The sequence below is a fragment of the Nelumbo nucifera genome, chromosome 3, assembly GCF_055504915.1.
Source record: "Nelumbo nucifera cultivar China Antique chromosome 3, China Antique-T2T, whole genome shotgun sequence".
Taxonomy (NCBI): domain Eukaryota; kingdom Viridiplantae; phylum Streptophyta; class Magnoliopsida; order Proteales; family Nelumbonaceae; genus Nelumbo; species Nelumbo nucifera.
This window is the reverse complement of record NC_142651.1, coordinates 43,987,685-44,015,633: the sequence shown is the minus strand read 5'-3', so window position 1 is coordinate 44,015,633 and position 27,949 is coordinate 43,987,685. Positions and strand designations below refer to the sequence as shown.

General features: G+C 38.2%; 2 protein-coding genes and 2 pseudogenes across 4 annotated transcripts; 2 read left to right on the top strand and 2 right to left on the bottom strand.

Annotated features, from left to right (window-relative positions):
• The first annotated feature begins 16,331 nt into the window (after positions 1–16,331).
• LOC104612869 (uncharacterized) lies at positions 16,332–19,291 on the top strand. Of its 2 annotated transcripts, none has more exons than XM_088901885.1 (5): positions 16,332–17,171; positions 17,251–17,752; positions 17,868–18,069; positions 18,137–18,580; positions 18,693–19,291. In XM_088901885.1, exons 1-5 carry the CDS (start codon positions 16,808–16,810, stop codon positions 19,056–19,058), a joined length of 1,878 nt encoding a protein of 625 aa, XP_088758011.1. In that variant the 5' UTR covers positions 16,332–16,807; the 3' UTR covers positions 19,059–19,291. The 2 variants fall into 2 exon arrangements, with proteins under 2 accessions (XP_088758011.1, XP_010278796.1); XM_010280494.3 differs by having other exon boundaries at positions 16,342–17,171; positions 18,164–18,580.
• Positions 17,639–22,172, bottom strand: LOC104612870 (ubiquinol oxidase 2, mitochondrial-like). Of its 2 annotated transcripts, XR_016084387.1 has the most exons (5): positions 21,735–22,172; positions 20,655–20,783; positions 19,817–20,305; positions 19,597–19,727; positions 17,639–17,762 (listed from the first exon to the last, which is right to left on the bottom strand). XR_016084387.1 is itself a non-coding variant. In XM_010280496.2 (4 exons), exons 1-4 carry the CDS (start codon positions 22,080–22,082, stop codon positions 19,668–19,670), a joined length of 1,026 nt encoding a protein of 341 aa, XP_010278798.1. In that variant the 5' UTR covers positions 22,083–22,172; the 3' UTR covers positions 19,432–19,667. The 2 variants fall into 2 exon arrangements, 1 of the variants encoding a protein (XP_010278798.1); XM_010280496.2 differs by lacking the exon at positions 17,639–17,762 and having other exon boundaries at positions 19,432–19,727.
• Positions 22,173–23,023: 851 nt separating this feature from the next.
• On the top strand, positions 23,024–25,479 carry LOC148801170 ((+)-cis,cis-nepetalactol synthase NEPS3 pseudogene; annotated as a pseudogene).
• A 214-nt stretch (positions 25,480–25,693) lies between these two features.
• On the bottom strand, positions 25,694–27,787 carry LOC148801169 (syntaxin-related protein KNOLLE pseudogene; annotated as a pseudogene).
• Positions 27,788–27,949: the final 162 nt, after the last annotated feature.

Genomic DNA, 27,949 nt, shown 5'->3' with positions numbered 1-27,949 from the left:
AAATATACATAAAAACCTACCTAAAAACTAAAAAAACCATAACCTCATGCTTTTTAGTACCAATACAATACTTTCAACCTTGATTAAATTTGATTTTGATTTAAGGAAGACGGAATTCTACTTGCAGACATGTCCAATTAATTCACTTCACCTCTTGTACTTTTACTTTCTCACCGTTTTGTGATAAAATGGTGATGCTGATGTGTGATTTGGAGCATTATTTTCTTAGAAAATGGTATCTTTTTTGTGTTTGGAATCGTTTCTACCAGGTAGGATGTTTTTTGGAGCAACAACTTTTTATGTTTGGTACCAATGCTCCAGGAAACATTTTTTGCACTTCTACCCATTATTCACTATCACATCACTGTCCTATTGGCAGCAACGAGCTGCAGTACCAAAAAACGTAAAATTTGGTGTTGCTCCAAGCCATACCTTCTCAATTTCCAAAACGTGGCTTAGAGTACCGTTTTCTATGAAAAAATGGTTATTTCCTAAAACACCATTTTTTCCTACATGATGCTGATGTGGCACCATTTTTTAGAGCAACAGCAACAATTCCAAATAGACTCTTAACCTTGCCTGCATATTACTTGTATATCACATTGCTTCCTTACCCAATGTAGAAGAATCATTCTTGACGTTTATGAACCATTAGACCAAAGACGGAGAATTTAGAAAATGGAGTATAATAAGGATTTACAACGTCTTTGATTGTCTTTATTTCAAAAAGAGTAGATTTACCAAATACGAGTAAATTTTAGAAAATGGCGTTTGGTAACACTGAATGGAGCTCCAAATGACGAAATTTATTTATTTTTGGTGCTTCAGGATCGGTCGGTAGTGGAGGAAAATGGTTTTTCACACATTTGGTAGCATTGAACGGACGTTGAGCTGCCTCTGAGAGCATTTGGAGGTAGCAGAGGAAAATGGTTTTCCACCCATTCCCTTTGTCGAAAAAAACCCAACTATTCATCTTCTTCGTTTTCTAACCATTAAAAAAATTGAAGGAATATGAACGACGATTAGCGGCCGATGATTGGCAACCAAAATTGCAGATTAGACTAGAGATGATGAGTTTATGATGATTGGCAACTGGTAATCAAGATTGCATATTAGACTAGAGACGATGAGCTTCCGATGACTGGTGATCGACAACCACCAACCAAAAACGTAGTAGACTGAAGATGATTGGCAACAAAAACTGTAGATTAGTTTGAAAGCGATGAGCTTTTGATGACTGGCAACCAAAAACACAGATTACAATGAAGACGATGGGATTCCAATGACTGGCAACTGACGTCTAGTTGGCAACAAAAATCGCAGATTAGATTGAAGATGGACTTTTGATGATTGGTGCCCGGTGGCTAGCAACCAAAATCATAGACGGTGGCTTTTTGCTCTGTTTCAACCTCTATCTCTGCCACCAACCTTACCATCCTTGTCTAAGAACCTCTATTTCAAGTGTCCGGAGGATGAATACAACTTCTTATTTCATTAAAATCATTTTATAGTATTTTATAAAATATTATAATAATTGTTCAATTAATATTTTATATCAATATTTTTTTATAATATTATAATTTTTTAATTTTTTGGCTTATTATTATTTAAATAACAAATTGAGGGTAGATTTGTAAAATACAACTTTTCAGATGTCATAGAATTTAGATTATCGAACAATTCCACTATATTCAGATGTCTATAAAAGCAAAAAGTAAATTTTCCATTGAATATTTTCAAAGCTTTTTTTCGAAGTTTATTTTATTTTTTTGCTTTTCAGACCTCAAATTTACCAAACTCTACCTTAGAGTCCAATCTACCAAAAGCAAAACCACTTTCTTAAAGCAGTTTGAAGATGGAGAGAAATAATCAAGCATTGTTTTAAAAACTGAGCTGGAACCAGAACTGCTTTGGCCATTGGTTTCCGGGTCAGTGGACAACGGTTCGCCTATCTGGTTTGAACAAACAACTTATTCTAATTTTATAAAAATAAAAAAAAAATTAATTAAAATAAAAATGACTAAAAACCATTGTCTAGATTGACAATTCGACCACTCTAGTTAGTGGGTCACTAATCAAGTCAACGGTTTTTGGCTTAGGAACGGTTTTAAGGTGAAACAGAACCAATTGCCTAAATGATTCCCATATCAACCAGTCCGACCATCCAGATCCGGTCTGATTTGGTTTTCAAAACCTTGTAATCAAGTATAACTTATTACATTCCTGGGTAGGATGTAACGTGAACTTCGAGGGAGATGAAAAATCATCCAGTAAAACCGTGATGGTTGGATAATTTCTTCAATTATAAACTCTTTTTTTTTTTGGTAGAAATAGGAGGAGCTACACAAGACGGGGGTAGCTCGGCCCCAAGCATCACAAAAACAAATAGAACTTAAATCTCTAGGGATAGAGGGAGGACAAAAACTGAGTGTGCTGAGAGGAAAAGAAAGAGCTTGGTTTGCCATTCAGTCCGTAGCTTGATTGGCCTCTCTATAGACATGGTTGTAGGTGACACCACATTCCAAATCTCCAACCAACTTCAAACACTTCTCGGTGATGGTCTTCAATCTCCATGGTAGTTCACTTTGTTCTTTAAACACGAAATCACAAGAAGAGAGTCTCCCTCAATGAAGATGGGGAGACCCCTATAGTTAAAAGCAATATTGTGGGCCTCCCATGCAGCCCAAGCCTCCGCTACATTAATTGAGGAATTCTCGATAAAATAAGCTTTGGTTTCAAGAACAATCCCCCATTGATTTCTTTCAATGCAACCAATTGTGCAATCACCTTTATCATTTCTGGACGCGTCAAAATTAATTTTGATAGAACTCCCTTTTGGAGATTTCCATTTGATTGGCTTCCAATCTTTATTTATAGTACTGGATTTAGAACAATTTTCAACACTACGATTAAAATATAGAGACAAAGCTCTATCAATGATGACCGAAGGGTGGCTACAATGGTTTTGGAAGGTATTTTTGTTTCTATTCTTCCAAATCTACCACAAGATAAAGCAGGATTTCATAAGGATCGTAGAATCAGTCTAATTGGAAAATAAGCCATCCCACCACTCCTGAAGTGAGGAGTCGTTTTCACTAGGCCCCTTAATATTTGGGTCTAAGATATTCTAGATTTGTTTAGTAATAGTACAATTTTTAAAAATATGATCGGTGTCTTCAATTCCATCGTAGAAGCTGCAACCAACATCAATGGAGAGACCTAAAGACCTTAAGAAGGTTTTAAAAGGTAACCTAGAATTAAGCAACAGGTATAAAAAGGATTTGATTTTAGGAAGAATTTTAAGCCCCCAAATCTTGTTGACCTGAAGGTTAAAATCACTTTGACCCCTATGCATGATAATAGCTTCTTTGTATGTCGATTTAACAATAAAGTGTCCTTTGGGATTCAACCTCCAAGCCAACATATCCTCATTTGAGTTAGAGGGGATAAAGATGGTTCTAATGCCATTCCAAATATTGAGGGGAATAAAGTTATGGATCTTATTCTCCTCCCAAATATGTATTTCATGATTAATAACATCACTTACTAGCAACTCCTCATGCTCAATTTTAGCCCCCGAAGGTTCTATATTCAATAGACCTTCAATTGGACCCGAGTCCAACCAGATATTTTTTCAAAACTTAATATTCCTTCCATTGCCAACAATCCAACCCAGACCCCTTTTGAGTAAGCCTCTAGAATTCAGAACTCCCCTGCAAGTCCAAGAAATTCCATTTTTAGACTTAGTATTCCAAAAAGATTCATTTTGAAGGTATTTGTGGGAAATCACTCGGACCCATAAATTATGTTTGTCTTTTAGAATTTTCCAACCTAGCTTTGCTAGGAAAGCCTCATTAACCCAGTGAAGATTTTTAAGGCCCTAACCACCCCAATTCTTGGAGAGACAAATTTTTCCCCAACTCATTAGATGAATGGGTTTTTTATCATTGCCTTTGGACCAAAGAAAATTCCTGTCTCTTGTCAATCTCCTCAATCACGTTATTTGGAATTTTGAATGAGCTCATGATAAAATGAGGCATAGAGCTAATAGTAGAGTTAAGAAGAGTGGCTCTACCAACCAAAGAGAGAGTCTTCCTCTTCCATCCAGTTAATTTCCTATTAACTTTATCTTGAAGATTGTTGAATACCTCCTTTGACACTCTTCCATTGATGATCGGAGCACCTAAATAGGTGGAGTCTTTTCTCTCAAGAGGGATTTTAAGCATTCTTGAAAGAATCTTCTGCAATTTAGATGGGATGTTACTAGAGATTCTAAGAGTTGATTTCGTAAAGTTTGGACTTTGACCAGAAGCTTCAACAAACTTATCAAGTATCTCCCTAATCTTCACACAATCCAGAATGGTAGCTTTAGCAAAAATAAGACAATCATCAACAAATTGAAGAATAGGGATACAAGGACCATCGCTTGAGGCTTTAAAACCAATTGGACTCTTATGCTTGGTTGATCCATCAATTAGGTTCCTAGTTAAGGCTTTAGCACATAAAACAAAAATGTACGGGGATAGAGGATCTCCTTGCCTAATGCCCCTAGATGGCTCAAAACTTCTAAAAAGGGGAGCCATTAATCAAAATTTTATAGGAGATTGATTTTATGCATGACATGACCCAATCAATCCATTTCCTATGGAAGCCAAACTTTGTAAGAACTTTCTCAATAAAAGACCATTCCAACCGATCATAGGCCTTCTCCATATCAACCTTACAGGACAAAAAGCCTGAGCTCCCTTTTTTCTTTTTCATAGTATGGAGCATTTCATGTGCAATAAGAATGTTATCATTGATATGTTTGTGTGGGACAAAAGCACTCTGAAATGAAGAGATAATATCATTAAGAATTGGCTTAAGTTTATTTACCACAATTTTGGTAATAATTTTATAAATCACATTGCAAAGACTTATAGGCCTGAATTTGTTTACATTATCTGGGTTCTTAATTTTGGGAATAAGAGTGATAAATGTTTCCTTAAGAACCTTATTTAATTTTCTGGAATTAAAAAAAGCTCTTATGACATTGCACACCGTGTTTCCAATGATATTCCAAAATTTTTTGAAGAAGAGAGCATTTAGCCCATATGGGCTTGGAGCTTTGAGGTCTTTCATTGAGTTAACAGCTTCCCAAATTTCTCTATTTGTAACTTCCTTACAAAGTAATTTGTTTTGCTCCATTGAGATGCAAGGATTTATGTTTTTGATGAAATCATCCACCCCATGAACATTCTTAGACTTATATCTCTCCTCAAATTTTTTAACAATAAAGTCTGTTAATTGTTGTTAGTCTTCTATCCAGTCATTCTCGTCATTTTTTAATCTGAATATTCTATTTGAATTTCTTCTAATAGTAACCATTGTATGAAAAAAATTTATTGTTTTTGTCACCAAAATTCGTCCAATCAATTTTGGCTTTTTGTGCCCAGAAGATTTCTTCTTGTTTAAGAATATTATCAAATTGAATTTGGAGAGCATGCTCCAGATTAATGGTGGTTCTATCATCTGGATTCTCAAGTAATTTGCTTTAAACTTCATTAAGTCTTTGAAGGAGCTCATTATTTTTTGTAAATATATTACCAAAATGTTCATTGTTCCATTTTTTTAAATTTTGAACAAGTAAATTCCTTTTCTTAATAAATTAGAGAGCTCTAGATCCCATAGTATTATGATTCCATGTATGAGAAATAACATCAACAAGATTGGGGTCCTCAAACCACATTGCTTCAAATCTGAAAGGCTTAGGGCCCCTTTGGGCTAACAACTCAGTAGATAGAAGGATGGGGGAATGGTCAAATGATAAGAAAGGAAGATTAGTGAGAGTTGCATCAGCAAAGTCTCTCCTCCACTCATCATTGACAAAAACCCAATCCAACCTTTCCCGTGTAAATTTGTTACTCCAAGTAAATTGATTCCCAATCATGTTAATTTCGAGGAATTTACAATCACTAATTAAATTATTGAAATCCTTAGTATGAGAAGGATGAATGGTTCTTCCTTCCCTCTTATTTTCATTGGACCTAAATGCATTGAAATCCCCAATAAGGCACCATTCTCTACTAGTATATCACCAATGTTCTTAATCCATTCCCAAACTCGCTTTTGGCTTGTCTTGTTAGGGGGAGCATAAACAAAAGTGCAAAAATATGATTTCAATTATAATCTCTAAAAATGAAATTTTTTGGAGGAAGAATTGACAAAGTGTTGTATTAGTAATAAGAGTATACAGAAGAAATCACCCAAATAGGAGACAGTATGGGCTAGATTCCTGTTATACAAATCTGTCATGTATGCATCAAATTTAGCCATTGAGTCAGCAAAAACAATAATTTCTCTAGGAATTCAAACAAAGGTGACATGTGAAGAGGCTACAAACAATATCTTTTGTTTCCAGCAATAAATGATCCAACTTCCATATACCATGCATCATGTTTAACTTTAAGCCAACTAATGAAGTTATTGATGTTAATTTGTAGAATTTGCTGTGAGAGAGGTCGAGAGGATAAGCTAGCCAAAACATCTAGGTTATGTTTGGTTTGAAGGAAAAGGTAGGGAGAGGTAGGGAAACTCATATAAGGTTTGTAAAGATTTCTCCACTTTTTCTTTCCTTTTCCTACTTTTTCCTTCAAGCCAAATACAGCCTTAGCGATACAAAGCACTGTGAGAGAAGCAAGGAGCTCGGATAGGGATGGCAATTTCTACCCTATCTAGTGGTTACTTGCCCCTACCCTCCCCATCAGGGCAATTTTTTTGCTTGAAGGACGGGTTTTGGGGCGGGGATGGGTTTTAGGATTCTACAACTCATACAGGTACGTGTAGGGTACGATATTAGGATAAACCTTATCCTCCCCGACCTGCATATTGTTGAAAAGCATATAAACTTTATGTATTAAGTGTTGAATTTAATAATATTTTAAACTTTATGTGAAGGATAAGTGATAGTTTATGTGTTTTCTACATGTCTTAATCAAATAATTTAAATTTTTGTTGTTTATTTGTGTTATTTTACTCATTTATTGCTTATATATGACAAGAAATAATATGAAATTAGATGCAGGTTCTACACCCAACCAACCCCTACCCTTAAATGCAAGGTGGGTAGGGTTGGGGAGGGTTTTGCATTTTCATGTATGGGGAGGGTTTAGATTCTTAAAATCCAACCCTCTACAAGTTTTTAGGCAGGTACAGGTTGGGAGATTTAGGGAAGAGGGTAGGGTCTAAAATTTACGAACCCCGCCCCCCCAAACCCGCATCGTTGCCATCCCTAAGATCGGCTTTAATAGAGGTTGCTTTGCCTATTGGACCGTTGAAGATCCAAATGATTTCACCATTGTTTGACTTCATCAGTAGCCATCAATTCAAGTTGTACATTGAGAACATCTCCCATATTTTCATGTTACCATTCATGGGGAGATGTTCGCAATGTACAACTGTAGTGAGGAATGGGTAGGAGATTCACACTCAATTTATAGTCACCCAGACCTATGCTAAAATGCAATTACACTAAACCCTAAACCCTAAACCCTAAACCTTAAAAATAAAATTACAATGCAATATAAAGATTTGTATTGAACCACATTTACCCATTACTACTCCAAGCACATTGGACTTGAGTCGAGATCTACTACCAACAAAACTCATTCCAACACTCTACCAATATGATCTAACACCACACATCTCATACATGGTGGGTCCCAATCTCATGGTGAGGTGTGCAGTGTCAAATCATGTTGGTAGGGTGTTGGAACATGTTTTATTGCAGGAGATCCTAACTCATTGGACTCTCCCCCAATGTTCTGAACACTAACTAATTGATAACTAACCCCCAAAGACTCCTTCAGATTAATACATCCCTCTACACAATGACTCTATTTTTATGTATTAATAATTGAGAACATGCTTTGTAGGTGGCAATTTTAGATGATGATGATGATGACGATTATAGTAATAATACATTTCCAAAATTTTTCAACAATTTTTTATATTTTTTTGTGTATAAAAATAATTCTTATTGGTCACACTTAGTTTTGTTTAATGTGATGAATATATGATAATAAAGATGTTCTCAAATGTTTTCTATGAAAATCATGTATTTTTTTCTTGCTTTTATTTTTTTTTACTTTTTATTATTTAATTATGCCATCAAGGATAGACATATTTGGCTCAAATAGTTGAACTGTTGACCCATCACTAAACAAGAAAACAATTTTATTTTTTATTTGGTTTTAGTTTTTCATGTTTTATTTCCATCATTAATAAAAACAATTCTTCTTTATTAATTATGTTCATTTTTCTTTAATATGATTTATGTAGAGTACTAGAAATGTGCCCAAATGTTTTCTACAAAATTTATGTAGTTTTTGTGTTTTTATCTATTTTTAAATTTAATTATTTAGTTCTAACATTAAGGGTTGACACATTTGACATGAAATGTTGAATTGTTGACCTACCATCAAATTAGAAAACAATTTTACTTTTGGGTTAATTTTAAATTTTGTATTTCATTTCCATCATCTATAAAATAGTTATTGCTTATCACACTTATTTTTATCTTTTTTACTTTTTGTGTTTTTTTTTATTTTATGAAAATATAATGTTAGAGATGTATCCAAATGCATTCTGTAAAAACTATATTTTTTTATAATTTTTGTTTTTATATTTTTTAACTTGTATTATTTAATTATGATATCAAGGGTGGACACATTTGATCCTAAAAGTTGAATTGTTGACCTACCACCAAATAGGAAAACAATTGCATTTTTTGGTCAGTTTTAAATTTTTTATTTCATTTTTAATATCAAAAAATAATTATTATTTATTACACATATTTTTATTTAATATGGTTAATATAAAATATTAGAGAGTGTGCTCAAATTTTATATATATATATATATATATTGTATTTATTTGTATTTTAATTATTTTTATTATTTAACTATTACTTCATTGGTTGATCCATTTGATCTAGATGTTTGAATTGCTTACTCATCACTAAAACCAAAGAACAATGTCATTTTTGGATCAGGTTTAAAAACATGGGTTTTATATTGTCAAAAGTACTGAATATAGATCTAATTGATAAAATTTAGGGCATCAAAAAGAAAATAATTGATAGAATTATTGGTGAGAGAAAACTAGCTTAAAATATAGTTTTCAATGAGAGAAAATAAAAGTTAATACCTTAAGGTTGTGTTTGGTTTGAAGGAAAAAATAGGGAAAAGGAAAGGTAAGGTAGAGAAACCTTTGCACCTTACTTTTCCCTTCCTTTCCCTACCTTTCACTTCAAACCAAACATAGCCTAAAGATAAGGCTAATGAAAGGGAATTGAGGAAAGTAAAAAATGAAAAGTAATAATTCAATGGACCAAATTGAAAAATAGGGGTCTCATAGTAAAAATTACGATTCAATAAATAATAACAAGAATTAATAGATAGTACGGGGATTAAATGGGTTCAATCCAGACGTTGGGGTATTTTCAATTCCCATCTTCAAAGGTAGTACGAGGATTAAAAAATATTATAACAGTCTTTTTGGATGGAAGGGCAAAGGAAGGGGATTTATGTCGGGTCTTTGTCACAAAACAAAGTACAGGGGGGTCTTTGTCACAAACCCCATATTACAGAGGGTCTTTATAATTTATCCAAAAAATAAAGGTATTTTAATCAAATGAAAGTTTTATACTTTCATTTTTCCTACTTTTAATGGGTTCGATTATGACATGGAAAAGATATGATAACGAAAAAACAACTGATCAATAAATCAGAATCATAAACATGATAGTGAACATAGTGTTATTTATCAAAATTCATGGGTGGGTTTTGATTGATCAAAACCTTTTCCATACCATATCTTTTCTGCATCATAGATTTTCCCACTTTTAATTGTAATATATATATATATATATATATATATATATATATATATATAGGTATAGATTTACAAAATAACAATTTACCTAACACCACACACTTTATGTAGCCCACTAATGGCTACATAACATAGCTGCATGCATTAAGACTGAACTATATGACGTCCTGATTAATCAAAGACCGTCCGTTTTCAGCATTTCAGCTCTAATAACACCCAAGTTAGGAGCTTTGCACAATCACTCCTTCCAAAATCATCCGGACCAGTTAGAGGAGAGGAGAATTAAATAATTAATTCATCGAGTTATAGATAACTGATAAGTTGATTTCCATGCATAATCACGTTTTAGTTTTGTGGGTCCTAAAACCTATCTTAGTAGATCTGACGGTTGGAGCTTTACACAATGGGTAATCACCTTCCAAAAAAGTAATTTATGTTGTAGGTCTCAAAACAGTCAGAGCCAATTCAATCATGGTTCAAAGTATCGGCAATGTTAAATGCATTGAAAAGGCAATTTTAAGAGATGTATTCGAGAAAAACTAAGATATGTATAAATACACTTGGAAATACTATAAATATTTTAATAAATCATAAAAATATATCAATAACATTAAATATAAGACCTCAATGAGGTGTAAATATATTAAATTAATATGCTTTAACGGTTTTATGAAGAAATATATTATAGTTAATTATAATTTCATTAAAAATCCTATGCTTAATTATAATTCTTAAGTTTTAGTGTTTTAAGGGATATGAAAAACCCAACTCTCCTATCCAACCATAAAACATGCATTGGCACAACTTCTAGGTGAAAATATAATCAATAATTATTTATTATTTATTTCCAAAAACTATAAAAAATAAATAAACATTATATAATATATTCAAAAAATAGTTATTAAAGAAGAAATTTCAATTGCTTTGTGGATATGATAGATCATCCATATAATTATAATATATTCAATCATTGTGATCAAATGATAAAATATGATATAATTATTTAATTTTTAATTCTAAAAATATAAAAAATTAATTATTAAATAAGAAATTTCAATTGGTCTGTGGATATGATAGATCATCCATAGAATTATAATATATTCAATTGTTGTGATCAAATGATAAAATATAATTAATTATTATTTATTTTTTAATTCTAAAAATAAAAAAAATACTAAAGAAATTTCAATTGTTCTATGGATATGAAAGATAAATCCATAGATTTGAAACATATTTAGTCTTTATAGTTAGAGAAAAATTATATTTTTCAAAATTTTTATTAATTTATATTTTCCCTAAATATCTTCATGAAATTTCCATAAATTTATTAATAACACAAATCAACATAAATTTAAACATTCAAGAAAAAAAGAAATCACAAGATATTATAAAAAATGAAAAAACTTACCTACTTATTCCATATTTGAAAATTTTTCAAAAAAAAATTAATGATTCACACTTCTTTCTTGCAAATTTTTGCAAATCTAGTATTCTAGGAATGAGGTTTGGAGTTTTAGAGTCATTTGGGGGTGAAAGATAGCTTATTTCAGGAAAAAGAAGTTTGCTTTTCCTCTTTATTTTTTTTTTCAATTTTTGACTGTACCTTTTTCGTTGATACGCTACCAATACACCTTGATACGTCCCCGATATATCTCGATACGACTGATACGGGTCCAATACACATGAAAAAAAGACGAAACATCCGATTTCATGCATATCCGATATCTTTTTTAAAAATACGATATGATACGCCTCGTATCGAACGTATCATATCAAAATTTTAAGTCTTGAACCCAACCATTTGCTTCCGTATTTGGGGAAACACCTTAAGATCCAAGCCGTCCGTGAGATGGGTGCCCACTGGGATTAGATTTTTTATTGACTATAAATCAATTGGTACGTGTTAATTCAGATTCAGAGTGCCCGAGCATGCTCCAATGTGGCCGATATTATTAAGTGCATCTGCCACATTTCAGTCGTTGTGTGTTTGATCCTTTGAATATTGACAGGTTGTTTGTTAGGGTCCCAACCCAAGTCTGGTGAGCCGAAAGGCCAAAGCCAAAGCATTCCTTTGACAGGTGGCAAATATGGCATTCAAGTCTACCTGTGGACCCAAACTTAAGGCTCTCGATGTTGTTGCTAGTTGGATCGTTTTAGAGAAGCCTTCTCTAAACCAGTTACATGCTTCCATATGTTTAATTTAGTAGCCAAAGAAGGCCTATCTATTTGTCCCATTGTTTTCAATCCATGCTTCAACAAGTTGGTCAAAACTGGTCATATTCCCGGGTCTGATCCAATGTTGACTCATTCACCTGCAAAATATCACTTGGATTCCGTTGGGTTCGTGGGATAGGAAGTAAAAAAAAAGTAATGTTTTCGAACATTTTTTTCATTTTTTCTATTTGGTTTGTGGATGGGATAAGAAAAAAAAAAGGTGAAATTGTAGTTCTCAATTCTTAGGAAACTCTATTTTAGCAAGGAACAAGTGGAAAAAGGAGGGAGAAATTTGTTAAACACAGAATAAAACACAGTCCTTGTAAGTATTGTTAAGTGTTAATATTACACTTGTGACCTGTTAATAAGTTATTAATTATTTAGTAAAATAAATTAATATAATTAATTAATAACTAAAATTAAAAGAAACAATTAATAAAAATACTAATCAATTAAAGATAATTTAGTAATTAATTAAAAATAAATTATTAAACTTATTACTTAGTAATTAATACTAAATATAAAATAATAAGAGTCTTATTAAGTATTTAGTTAACTAATAATTGTTATTAGGGCTGATTTTTCCACTATTTTGCCTTTTGCCACAAAAAAAAAATGGAACATGAAAAATATTCACCCATTTTCCCTTTCTTAATCCATTCCACCCCATCCCACCAAAATCTTCCTTCAATCCAAACACAAACTGAACTCGTTAAACGACATTGATGAGAGCGGATTTGTTCCTCCAATGATATTGTGACACATGGCACCTCGGAACAACTAGGTGACACTTGGAACCACTTAGGCAACAACTTGCCTTAAGCTAAGTTGATGGTGTCCCACCTGGCGGCCTGGCCCAGGCGCCAACCTGGCGGCCTAGCCCAAACGCCAACCTGGCGACCTGGCCCAGGCATCGACCTGGTGACCTACGAGACGTGCTCGCCGAGAAATTCGGCATGCATATCCCAACACTCTCACGAACCTTTGAAGTATCGAACGATTCGGAGGGTGGTCAACGTGCATGGCGGTTGCCTCAGGGAATCTCGGACCACTTAGATGACTTCTCAGAAATCTCGGATGCAGTGCACCAAACAATGCCTATATAAAGGCACCAACCCCAATGACATGAGGGGGGGGGGCAAAAAAGCATATTCTAGCTCTCATACTTTGTGATTTTTAGCTCGTAGTCTACTATGAGAGTACTGACTTAAGCATCGGAGCGACCTCACCGGGTTAGCCACCCCGGGTCCTTTGACATTGATTCCTTGTAGGTCTCTAAAGAACTACGAAGCTCAATAATCAATCCAGCTCGCCATCAGGCAGCTCAACCCTCTGGTTAGCTCGGCACCTAATAGGCAGCTCGGCACTCTGGTCAGCTCGTCACCTAACCTACCTAGCTCGGCCCAGTCAGCTCGTCACCTAACCTGCCTAGCTCGGCCCAGTCAGTTCGGCACCTAACCTGCCCAGCTCGGCCTAGTTAACTCGGCACCTAATCTGCCCCCACCTCGGCACCCAGATCCTCATCCAGCAAAAGTTCTCCACTTCGGCCTCTAAGTCATCAACCACTTGGAAGCAGACCAAATGACGAGGTACTTAGCAAAAAAATTAATACATGACCAAATAATTGATTCATCAATTGGCACCGTTTGTGGGAAACACTATAAAAAGTTAAGTTCTCATCCTCCGAAAGGCTAAGTCCTCTTCTTCCAGAAAGCTAAGTTCTCACCTTTTAGAAACTAAAAGCTCTCACTTTCTAGTTTCCATTTTTTATGAACTCAAAGACTATGTAGGAAGTTGATGGCCAATAGACTAAGCAGCCCTACCAACTTTATTTCAACTCGGATAAAGCCTCATTAGTTCTCTTCGCGAGGTACCCTCTACAAAGATGAGCTCTTCATGGCTTCCGCAGGAGTAGGCGACCAACAGACTACATGGACGCCCCTACCAATCGAGCCTTCCAAGGCTCCCGTGCGAGCTGGTAACCTAAAGTCAATAGTGCTGCCCCCGTAGGTTGAGCTCCTAGTAGCTTCTTGTAGGAGTGAGTAACCGACGTCACTAACGAGGCTGATGCAGCGCAACCGTAGCTCTAAGGTGCCGAGCTGATAAAAGACCTCGGCACCACATAAGACCCAGTCGCCTCTTTGACATGGGCAAAATCAAAGATCAAGGAGAGTGGACTACGAGTCGCTTCCAGAACCTAAGGGCTAAAGTGCCGAACTGGCAAAGACTTCGGCACCACATAAGACCCAGTCGCCTCTTCAGCATGGGCAAAATCAAGGGTAAGGAGAGTGCATTGCAAGTCGCTCCTAGAGCCTAAGGAATTGAATCGACGCTTACGAGCTCATCGAATTAGTCATTTCAGGCCAAAAGGAGAAAATCTACTCCCTTCGCCGAGTTACTTTCAGCTCGGGAGTGGGGGGCAAATGATGAGGGCGGATTTGGCCCTCCAATGATATTGTGACACATGGCACTTCAGAACAACTAGGTGACTCCCGGAACCACTTAGGCAACAACTTGCCTTAGCCAAGTTGATGGTGTCCCACCTAGCGGCCTAGCACGGGCACCGACTTGGTGGCCAGGCCCAGGTGCGAGCTGGCGGCCTGGCCCAGGCGCTGACCTGGCAACCTGCGAGACGTGCTCGCCGACAAATTCGGCATGCATATCCCAACACTTCCACGAACCTTTGAAATTGGCCCACGTACCAAACGATCAGGAGGGTGGTCAACGTGCATGGCGGTTGCCTCAAGGAATCTCAGACCACTTAGACGACTTCTCGAAAATCTCGGATGCGGTGCGCCAAACAATGCCTATATAAAGTTACCAACCCCAATGACATGAGGGGGGCAAGTAAGCATATTCTAGCTCTCATACTTTGTGATTTTTAGCTCGTAGTCTACTATGAGAGTATTGACTTAAGCATCGGAGCGACCTCACCGGGTTGGCCACCCCGGGTCCTCTGACATTGATTCATTGCAGGTTTCTAAAGAACTACGAAGTTCAACAATCAATCCAGCTCACCATCAGGCAGCTTGGCCCTCTAGTCAGCTTGACACCTAATAGGCAGCTCGGTACTTTGGTCAGCTCGTCACCTAACCTGCCTAGGTCGGCCTAGCCAGCTCATCATCTAACTTGCCTAGCTCGGCCCAGTCAGTTCAGCACCTAACCTGCCGCTCGGCCCAATTAACTCGGCCTCTAATCTGCCCCTAGCTTGGCCTAGTCATATCGGCATCCACAGAAAAGATTCTCCACTTCGGCCTCTGAGTCATCGACCACTTGGAAGCAGACCAAATGACGAGATATTTAACCAAAAAATTGATACATGACCAAAGAATTGATTCATGAGACATGATTACCTAGTTGATGGAATTATTAAACCATTTGATCCGATTAACAGGGCATGGTTACATTTATTCCTTTCTTTTTTTAATTTTTGGTCATTTCCATTTATAATAACAATATTTATCATTTATCACATTTATTTTTTATTTGTATGATGAAGTGTTAGAGACATGTATAATTTTTCTATATTTTTATTTGTTTTTATAAGATCACAAGTTGACCCAAATTAGGGGTGCAACTTGGGTTTGCCCGAATAATCATTTTACACTGTTTTGCAGTCGGGCTTTTCAAGCCAGACCTATTCGAATTATGGCAAAGGCCCAACCCATACCCACTGACGTGGTTTTGGAGGTGAATAAATGGCTAGCCAACAAGCAGGATGTCCTGGTCCATTAGATTAATGACTGTTTGAACAATTAGCTAGCCCGATCCAGAATGAATAAATGAAATAGATCTTCTCATATGGCTTTATCTGCTTGATTGTTTGATCCGAACCCGATTAGGCCACCTCATCATCTTCTCATAAATATGAACAGGAAGCAGGAAGCCTTAAACAATTAAATAAAACGGTGTGCTCTTTATCGGCTTAGTCTGAACTCTAAAGCCTAAACTCTAAAGCGTACACTTGAAAAAGGTTGAACGTGTCTCCGCCACATACATACTTCGAAGAAGTACCTTTGCTGAGTTGGCAATAGACGATTGGACGTACTATGTCATACCTCAAACATCATTATTTACTTGGCACTCCCCATTTTGGGCACACTCTGTTTTTGATTAAATGGATTTGCACACTGCTAAAGTGCTAATTACTACTAGTACGAGCTAGCCCATAATACCCATATGGTAATTGAGAAAGTACCAAAATACCCTTAAATAATAAATCAGATGCAACACTGTGCAGGGGTGCCTTTTGTCTTTTTGCTAAAAAGACGGAAACTGCCCATATCCGTATATCCCGTGCAACTGAATAATGGTTAGAAATTAGTTCTTGTCTCATAGCCTATTGGCCTCACCGCAGGGCCATGTTGGAGCGGTTTTTACCTCTTCGCCCATTTGTTTCCTGAGTTCACCGATTTAAAGCCAAAACTGAGGCTACGGTTCTATTAAGAGAAACACGCTTTCTGCTTTTCTTTTTTTCCTTTAAAATCAATAAACTTGGTAAAGATGGCCCATGTATTTCAGAGGCCGCTTCCTATGTTGTTCACCCTCTCTCTCTCTCTCTATATATATATAAATCGATCATACTCTGATCTCCTACAAAACATAACCAACCAGATTGATAATTGATTGTCCACATTTCTCATCAGCTTTCTACTCCATTTCCTTTTCTTCAATTCATCACCCATTTTAGTCTTAACCCTTGTATATATCTTCACCTACAATGTCTTCTCTCCTGCTTTGTCCTCCATCCGTGCCAGGTCGCCATCCTCACGCACCACAGGAACATGCTTTGATCAGGCCAGTGGACAGTCCGGAGCCTACCGAAGAAGACAAAGACAAGAAGAAGGCCGTTGAGGTTGAGAACAACATATTCGCGTCTTTGAGAATTGGACCGGAGATCAAAGACGACAAACAAGCCAGACGAAGCTTGTGTGACTGGTTGAAGTCGCAAATCATCGGTGACGAGGCAGAATTTGAGTCACCATTTGGACGTCGGCGCATCACCTACTCGGACCACACGGCTTCAGGAAGGTTACTCCGATTTGTTGAGGATTTCCTAGGGAGAGAGGTTCTTCCATTTTATGGTCAGTTGACTCAGTCCTTTTGCCTTCACGTTGTAGGGCCGATCTATAATGTCTGATGTGTTTCTGTTTACGATCTCAGGCAATACTCACACAGTGGATAGTTATGTTGGCCTCCATACCAGTGAGCTAGTTCATCAGGCCTCTACATACATCAAGCATTGCATGGGTGCTGGGCCTCACGACGCTCTTTTATTCTGTGGTTCCGGAACCACCGCCGCCGTTAAGCGGTTGCAGGAGGTGATAGGCATTGCCGTCCCATCGGTCTTGCGCTCAAGGTTTGTAAACTGTCTACCAGACTCCGAGAGATGGGTCATTTTCACAGGCCCCTACGAGCACCACTCCAACCTGCTCTCCTGGCGCCAGAGCCTAGCTGATGTCGTCGAGATCGGAGTCGACGAATCCGGACTTGCAGACATTTCTTCCTTGGTGGATGCACTCCAATCTCCTCAATATTCAGCAAGGCCCAAACTTGGGTCTTTCTCCGCCTGCAGCAACGTCACCGGAATATATGCCGATACTCGGCAGCTTGCTCGGGTGCTGCACCAACATGGCGCTTATGCATGCTTCGACTTCGCTTGCAGGTATGTTCACCTATAATCATTAACCAGCCGGTATGGATTGGCCCAATACACACAATTTGTAATTTGTTATGTTTAAATCTAATGAGAATATTTCCAATTGGGCCTTTAAATTCAGTGGGCCTTATGTTGATATCCAAATGCAAACGGGTGAAATCGATGGGTACGACGCTGTTTTCTTGAGCCCACACAAGTTCATTGGAGGCCCAGGAAGCCCAGGTATCCTGGTCATGAGCAAGGATCTCTACCATCTCAATGGCAACCCTCCTTCCACAAGCGGCGGTGGAACTGTACGCTATGTCAACGGTTATGATGATGAAGTAAGAAATTTGACTTTTGATCACATCTTCAATTACATTTCTTGGGGCTATAGCCCATTTATTACAGGCCCACTACTGGTGCCATTTATTACAGGACACCCTCTACTCGGAGGACTTGGAAGAGCGAGAGGATGCAGGTACACCAGGGATCGTGCAGAAGATACGTGCAGCGCTGGCATTCCGTGTGAAGGATTTCTTCATGGGCCATGGTGGGCTCATTTGCTGTCAAGAGACCATACTAATAGAGAAAGCATTTGAGAGGCTGTTAAAGAATCCTAATGTGCATATCCTCGGTAACATGAGCGTGCAACGCCAACCAATTGTTTCATTCCTAATCTACCCCAATGTTGCACGTGGGAAACATCTGCATTGCCGATTCGTCACCAAGCTCTTGAACGACGTCTTTGGGATCCAAGCACGTGGGGGTTGTGCGTGTGCTGGACCATACGGACATGTGCTTCTTCATATCAGTAGGGATCGAGCAGAGCTAATCCGTTCCACCGTCGAGAAGGTAGTGTTTTCACTCTTAATGGGGGCCCAACCGGCCCAGTTTGGCTTCAAATTCACTTTGAACTGGATTGGGCTCACAGTCCAAATCTGGGCTACTTATTATTGTTGTGTAGGGATATGAGGGAGTAAAGCCGGGATGGACAAGGGTCAGTTTCAGCTACTATACGTCAACGGAAGAGATGGAATTTGTGGTGGATGCAATCGAGTTAGTTGCACTGTACGGTCACCGGTTCCTTCCATTGTACCGGTTCGACTGGCGAACTGGAGATTGGTGTTTTGATAAAACAAACAAGACGTACGAGAACGTCATTAATAGAATTTTTGAAAAATCGGATGGAAGTGCTTCTACAGATAAGGAACGCTACAGAGAGTACATGGCTGTAGCGAAGCAAGTTGGGAACGCCTTACCGGAGTTTCGGGGTGAACCCTATCAGCCACCAAACAATATTGATCCTCAGCTTGTGACATTTATGATTTAGGTCCCTTTTGGCTAAGCTTTTGTTTATGAACTTTGGGGACAGGAAACTTATAAAAAGAAAGTGGTTTGAGCATTTGGTAAGAATTGCTTTTCAGAAACATTATAATTTAAAGCCAAAACAGTTTTAAATCCAAACTCGACCTTAGTTGCAAAGTTTCTTACATATGGGCGCACCCTTAGGGCTTGCTTACATATGGATTTAGATAAATTTGCTCTTGTCAATCTGGACTCCACGTATCTAGCTTCTGGGTTGGGCTAATAGCCCAAACATGGCCCACTGATTAATTGTTGCAGTAAACCAGTTTGTTATAACATGAAAAACAAGTTACTATAGAATAAACAATTTCGCAGTTTGTGGAGGGAATCGTCAATTAATGGGAGACCATTAGACCAATACTATTTGCCATTGGGGAGTCGTCAAACAACAAGTCCTTACATAGTTACATCCTTTAGTCATAATATATATTTACAACGTAGAACTTGGATAAAAAACTCATTAACGGATCTGCTTTTATTTATATTTAAGAGACAGAAAATACCATCCTTCAGCTTCAACTGAACTATAGATACCATCGTCCCTCCATCCAAGATTCCAAAGTATTATGAGATTTTAGTGATATCCAAGTGGAGCAGGAGCTTCCCTCAGCTCATGTCCTTGGTAGTGTATGTCCTGCAATACAAAATTACACATAAAGCAATCAATCAGTTATTTAATCCTTCAACTCTCTGTAAAGACACAGCTAATGTCAAGATTATTACCGAAGCAAAGTGATTGACGTCGCGGTGATGTGCCTCATCGGCTCTTACAGACAACACAACATCTCGGAGGGTTGAGTCTGCTGGCAAGCGCCAATAGTCGATGGCGATGGCCGGAGCCGGCACGTTTTCGATGGTGCCCTTGTCCAATTCCTTGAGGAATTCAGTGTAGGAGTGTATTGCCTCCTCCTCCAGGTAGCCCACGGCACGGTGTGCGAGCTTTGGCGATATCAAGTAAACAAGGAAGTAGACATTGAAGAACACACCTTGTACCGCAAAAACCAGAGCTCTCTCGTACCACCTGGGCCGTGAAACCTCCATGAACGTCATTAGGTGCATTCGTTCATTCTCTGCTTCTTCTAACAAAGCTTTAATCCAACCTCCGCTATGCTCAAACCGCCTCAGTGATTTGCAGTGCAGGAGCATCCCTGCAACCATTCCTGGAACAGCAGCCACGGTCTCTAGCATCATCGCGCGGCACCCGTATCGCCTCTGTGAATAAAATTAGGGATCAAAGAAAAGGAAATTTTCGTCTTTGATGCAAGATTGCAGCAATATCAACTTAATAATAGAATATTGCCCATGTGACTCAGACCTTTTCAATTCAAAAACCACTCGGACTTTAGACTTACTCAAAATCGTCCGAGTTATCTATCAAACTCGTTCAAACTGGACGAGTGGATGATCATGATATAAGAAATCTTTCCTGTAACATGTCCCCGATCGATAATGTGAGAAAAAAAAAGATCAAATAATAAGAAGTTTTATTATGGGTTGTCTTTGAAGTATTTAATTAAAATAAGAAATTATTTATAATTAGGAAAAACACAAATTTATTTACCTGAAAGAAAATGTCTGTTGGGACTCGGAGGGCTTTGATGGTCCAGTATGCCACCTTGTCCAAGAACGTGTTTGGTTCGTGGTGCTTCTTCAGATCGATTGACAGGTTCGCTTGGTAAGTCTCCCATGGCTTTATTATAGAAAACAATGAAAGAGAAAAAAAAATCAAAATTAGAGAACAAACAAAATACCCAAATCGATATTATGGAAAATCGGACATCTAAATCGACGGACAAATTTCTTTTGAATCAATAGATAGATGTAAATCCATCCAAACAAGAAGAGGAAGAAGAAGAAGGTTTCCTAATCGGGTCGACTAGGAAACCAGGAGGGATGATGTCCATGTCAACTTTGACCATTCTCCCAAAGCCCGAAGGACACTTTTGGGTTAAACATGTGGGTTCCTTCACTTTTGGGCCCCAACTATAAATATTGCCACGTCAGAGGTTCCTGGTCAAGTGGTCATTACAAATGACTCCTAGGGCTGTTCACAGGTCGGGTTGGATTGGTTTATTGGCGTTTTTTCAATCAATCCAACTTGGTCAGTTTACCTAGAAATGAAACCGAAGCCGACCCAGTATTAAGTAAAACCGACTTCGTCGGTTTGAATCAGGATTGGGTTGGTTTGGATCGGTTTTGTGAATGATTCTCTCGGTGTGAACGGTAAAGGATTCAAGTCTAAGAAAACAAAGGCTGGATGCCTGAAAATTAAAAATGATTTGATGGATTAAAAATGATATTTTATAATATAATATGTATATTTCTGAAATAAAGCTGAAATATATATATATATATATATAATATCTAAAATATATTATACATAATATATATCTAAGTCAGTTTGGGTCAATTCGATTTCGATTTTCACACTTTAAAACGAAAACCAAACCGACTGATACTGAAGAAAAACCGGCCAACTCGAATTGGATCAGACCGGGTTGCTCGGTTTGGATGAATAGCCCTAAATTGACTCCATTAGCTGACGCCCGCCTTTTCCTTTAATTCAGTGACATTAACGGCAGATGGCCAGTGTATTTACTTTCACATATCGTCGGGCTCAGGCAAAGGAAAAGGAACGTACCCTGAACGAATTCCACCTCCACACCGTACCGTCCTCATTGGTGACCTGTGCTGGAAGAATGCCCCAATAGCTCACGAAACCCTTTTTGTCCTGACCATCACCGTTTAATGAGCTGTTCGGGAGCTCTTTCTCCTGAACTTCAGTATTGCCCAAGGCCACTGTGCTTCCGTTTCGCACACCCGGCACCGGCAACGTACCCGCACGGTGGAAGGTAGCAGTTCTGATCAGGAGGATTCCTCTCACCGGCTCGTTGATCATAGCACCTGTGGTGACCGAAGAGAAGAAACGAGGACCCAGCTGCTTCAGAAGCGGACCCACCAACTTTGAACTCTTCATCGTCATGATCATTGAAGGAAGAAAAGAGTTTAATCAGCAAAGAAGCAAATTAAATCAGGAAATTCTTTATAAGGAAAAGGTGGCGACTGTGTATGGCTCTCCACGAGGACGACGGATTGTATTTATAGGCAACAGGAGCAGTGCAAGACAGCCTCGCGTGTTAAGAGTTGTGGAAAAGAGTTCTGATCGATGACGTGGCAGCCACGAATGTTCTTAACACAAGAACGATGCCAACACGTCTGCGCTGATATTTTAATATTTTAATATTCACACTCATCCGTGGACCGTGATGCCTTAGGATTTAAAAAGGCTAAAATGACCTTAATCCTATTAATAAATTATTGAGCAGGAAACTACTATATTAGGGGGTAGATTAGTAATTGTGGAATTAGTTCTTCCAGATGGTAAAATTTGTAAGGCGGCGTAGTGTGTCTCGACTCTCCAGGCAGGAGGAACTAGAACAAAAAGCAAAAAGCAGAAAAACATTAAAAAAAAAAAAGGACTTGGGGATCAAGTTTGCCTTGGTTAAATGAACCGATACATTGCCTAGCTCAGCTGGATGGCATTGTCCATTTTCTTAATTAGTTGGAGACTTGGAATGGCATTGTTGAATATTATTAACCGTTCAAATAAAACACCGACGATCACGACAAGGTTGACGAGCTTGCGATATTCTTGTAAATAAACAGAATATGGATGGCGTTTTAGAAGTTACGTAGGTTGTAAACGTCAAACGCAATTTAACTGCACAGCACCTCTTTAATGTCGAGGTTGAAATTTTAGGCGTTGGATTGGAATCCGGTTAGCAACCAATGAACCTCATTTTGGGGCTTGGGCCCCAATGTTTTGTGTTTGAGTGGGACCAATTTGAACAGCGAAAGTAAAGTCGTTGTGTTGGTAGGGGAGAAGGGTTCGTACTTGATTAGACAAAGAAACGGACCAGTTGGCAAATCTTACTCTGCAACTCACTGACCCTGGCTGGTTTACGCTGACACTACCTGGCTAGCTACAACACTCTTTTCAGTTTTTGTACTGCAGGTACTGCAGCGTTGTCTGTTGATCGTATAGGCTGGTCCATGCTCGTACACTGACTCTTTCCTTTGAATGAACAAAGCAAAATGTTAAGTTCTTAACGAGATGTTGACGTAACGAGTGACGAACATCTTCTGACTTAAACGGGAGTTCCTCTAAACACGGACCCACAAGTCAAACAATTCAAAGAGAATCTATAACTATAAGATTCCTTTCACACTTGTACTCACGTGCACATACAAAAATAATAAATTACAAAGACCCCTTTACTATGACAAATACCTCTCTGTAATTTGTTTTGCGACAAAGACCTCACTTGTACTATGAGCGTGAGACAAAGATCCCTTTCGTTAGTTTTCCATTGAAATCTATCATTATAATATTTTTAATTCCCATATTACCCTGATAAGAAAAACACTGTTTTGTCTTCCCTGACTTCACAATACAGGAATAGTAGCAGCGACAGTAATCCAATCAGCGAAGGAGACATCGACAAAGAAGGGGAAGAGATTTTCGTCCCTCCTCTCAACTTTGCCATGATCGACAGTGGCGTCTTCCATTCTGGAATCCCAGACAGCGAACTTGGGGAGAGATGTCAATTAATTGACATCGGTGTTGTCAACGCCGACGGGGACACACAGTTCACTCTGATCCCGTGCTTACCAAGATACTGACTGGCCGACCGCACTCCGGCAAAGGGGATGGCAAGAGAATGATGGCTCGAAGCGGGAGCTCTGTTGGGGCGCAATGGACCCCTTGGCATCGGGCAAAGACGATATGCAAGTTTCAGGAGAAGCCTATACGCCTCCAGCGCGTCGTATCACCAACAACAACACACTGCGGGGAACTTCAAAGCTAACAGGGTCAACTTGTTCACCATCGAGCAAAAGATGACATAGAGCTTAACGGTAATGGAAGAGCACGACCAAATCCCGGTTGCTTGACAAAAGGTTAAGCCATTTCTCAAACAGCGAACCAACCCAAGACATGGGCTTAGCTATTGAGAGCAGAACTTTTTGTAAAAGGATAGAGATGAAAATGTGCCATCGACGTTGAACTCTGTTATGCTCGTTTCTTCCAAGTATTCCACAAATCTTCTATTCTCTAGGTCAGAGCCTAGAGGGCAATAGAAGGTAGATGAGATCGACCAGCCCTGCTTCCTCCGGTTTCAAAACGAGATGATTACTACAAAAATCCTCCTCATTGCACGCCGTTCTTTCTCTGAAAGAGAGGGGGGGCAGCCGGGCAGGCAACAAAGATGAAAGGACGCGACTGTAGGTCTGACTGACTTTGGTGCCTTCAGTCCCAAGTCCAAACCCAAAAAACAAAAAACAAACGATTCCCTCTAAATGAAGTACTTGTGCGTGTTCTTTTATTTATAGAAAATCTCATCGATGGCTTTAGGTACAAGCAGCGGCATCGGGAAGGCCACTGCACACCTCTTCGTTGATCATGTCTGCCTTCATCGTCATCGCCGACGTCCAAGACGAACTGGGCCAGCGGGTCGCCGCATCTATTGGCACAAGCAGGTGTATCTATATTCACTGCAACGTCACCGATGAAGATCAAATCAAGTCCTTTGTGGAACGGACGGTTTGAAGCTACGATCACCTGGACATCATGTTCAGCAACGCTGGTATCTTTAACAACCACCAGGGTATCCTGGACCTTGATTTAACTGCTTGTGATCATCTCTTCGCCGTAAACGTCCGGGGAATGGCCGCTTGCGTGAAGCACGCCATGCAATCCATAGTGGATATAGGCGTCAAGGGGAGCATCGTGTGCATGACGAGTGTGGTTGTTACCAGCGGAGTCGAGAACTACACCGACTACGTCATGTCGAAACACGCAATGCTGGGGCTAGTGCGGTCGGCCAGTTGGTAAGCACGGGATCAGAGTGAACTGCGTGTCCCCGTCGGCATTGGCAACACCGACGTGTTTTTCTTAGAAGTTTGTTGTGTCTGGAATCTAGAACGGAAGACGCCACTGTCGACCATGGCAAAGTTGAGAGGAGGGAATTGTGAGGTCGAAGAAGATGAACAGTGTTTTTCTTAGAAGGATGAACATTGTTTTTCTTAGAAGGATAGTATGGGGATTAAAAATATTATAATGGCAGATTTTAACGGAAAGCTAATAGAATGGGTCTTTGCCTCATGGTCAGAGTACAAGGGGGATCTTTGTCACAAAACAAAGTATAAGGGGTCTTTGTCACAGACCCCATAGTACAAGGGGTGTCTTTGTAATTTATCCAAAAAAACTTACAACATAATTCACAGGGTATGTTTCAATATAAGCTCATCCAGTACCATGTATTTCCTTTCTGGCCCACATAAAAAGAAGGGTAAAATATAAAAACCTTCCCTGAAGTTTATGATAATTATAAAAACCTCCCTTATAATTTTACTTTAGCAAAAATCTTCCTTGGATTTTTAAAGAATTCGAACAAAACCTTCCTTCTATCAATGGTTTAGACGGAAAACGCCTGTATTTATGAAATTACCCTTAAAACATCATTCGATGAGTTTGTAAAATACCTTATTTGCCCTCAATCTATCATTTTATTCACATTTGTTGTTTTCTTGTCAGCAAAATGAAATCAAAAGAATGTAAACCCTTACAGTTGTAGTGGCGCTATTTCCATTTTTTCAGGATATTCCATCCATTTTTCTGGCAATTGTTCTTCACCGGAGACTATACTTGACCGGAAGGTGTTCCCTAACTTGATATTTATATACTATTCATCATCTCAAGTTCAGATGCTATGACATTTCTGTTGTACACCTTCCTGCCCTCATACATGTTAAAATAGATGAAGGAACAGGAGAAATGCCTTCTTCCCCCCATCCCCCACATCATAAAAGAAATGCAAGTCAACAAATCAAAATAAACAACAGCCTTAAAAATTGAAATAAAGATTTTAGCATTTTAGGAATGACTGAAACTGGTGGCGATAGGAATGACGACCAAAACGATGAGAATCAGGAGTAGAATCAACCCCACACACATCCACTTCCTGCTGCTCTTCTGATAGTTCTTAGTAGTCCTGAGGTCGCATGTCCCGTCCTTCACATACCCAGTTGCAATCATGACATAGTGTTGAATGTCGTCCAACTGCTCCCCCTGAGGTTCCACCATCACGCCATGTCCAGGAACACTATCTCAAGAAGGCTCTTCTCGATCTCCTTAATTGCGTCGTGCCTATTTTGTATCTCCAACACTATCTCAAGAACTTTCCCCCCTCTTGTGCTCCTACGCCACCCTTTGCAGTAGCTCCCCCATTCCTACCCCACTCGATACAATCTTCTCCATCACCTCTTTCTCCGGTTACTCGCTTGTTACCGTGAAAAATTGGTGGCTAACCATCTCCTTATACTTTGCCACCATCTGCTACCTCAGCTCCTGGAAGTCCATCATCAGATCCATAGCTTCTTCCGTAGCCTGTCTGTGACCAAAGTCCTTGTGCGGTCCATGGCCCTTCTCTATAGCCAGAGAACCTCCTATTGGCAAGGAAAAAACTGAAAGAGCTGTGTTCCGTTTGGATTTGGATTGAAAGATTGAAAGAGTTGTTGCCTTCCTCCTTTTCATACAGTGGAATTCCAGGGATAGGAAAGAGGAAAAAAGAGGTTGTCGGAGAGGAAAACAGAATAACAGGTCGATAAGAATATTTATACAAATTAATTTGCAAAAGGGTAAAATGGGTATTTGGAACAAATAGATGCATCGATATGACGTTTTCTATTTAGACCATTGCCGGAAGGGAGGTTTTTGTCAAATTCTTTAAAAATTCAAAATAAATTTTTATGATTGTTAAAAACTTTAAGGGAGGTTTTTGTAAATACATGGCTACAAAGGGTATATTGGGATCGGGAGCAAACGGACTGGGGACAAATTAATAACATCATAGTCAACTGTCACTGCCCACGTGGAAAATTGATACGCTTAGGCTTCTTGCTTGTACTACCTGCCAACTTGACAATCGGTGAGAACATGTGGCATGCAAGTTGACTTTTCTTTTCCTCCAATTCACGTTATCGAGAGAGAGAGATTTATAATTTCACCTCTAATTGTTGCGCATTCATTAACAGGAAACACATGGAGATGGAGCTCGGTTTCGCCCATACTCAGTTTGGAAGGAATACAAATTAATACGAATTTGTAGACTGTAAAACCTTGTATTTTGTATGTATTTCCACAATATATATTTGTATTTGTATTCTTACCAAATTGAGCCGAAGTGACAATTAGAATTCCACCACAGAATTTACATTCACACTAATTCATGCAAAACCTTGAAAAAGTGGATAGGAAATCAAAGAATAAATTCCTGTATATTATTTCTTGCACCTCCAAACATGTTTCATTTAGGTGGCCTTTGATAAATTTAAAAAGTTAAAAAGATATTAAAAGTTTCTGAAAAGAGTTATGATGTTTTTTTACATTTTAGAGACTCTGAAAAGATAAGATTGTTTGTGTTGGATCAACCCTTTAGCATTTAAAGTTTCTTGATTTTATTATTTTACCCCTAAGACATACCATTTGATAAGTTTGAGTTTAATTTGCACTATTTCATATCAAATAATTTGTGAAATTCAAAATAATATTGAAATAATACGAATACAAATTAATAATTAATAAATAACACAATTAAAATTAATTAAAGTAATTAATACTTAATAAAAATTAAAATAATTAATAATTAAAAAGTTACACGATTAAAATTAAAAATAATTAATGATTAAAAATAGTTATATAATAATTTTTAATAAAAATTAAAATAATTATTAACTAATAATTAATAATTTACACAAATAAAATTTGAAATAATTTTAAAAAATAATAACAAATTA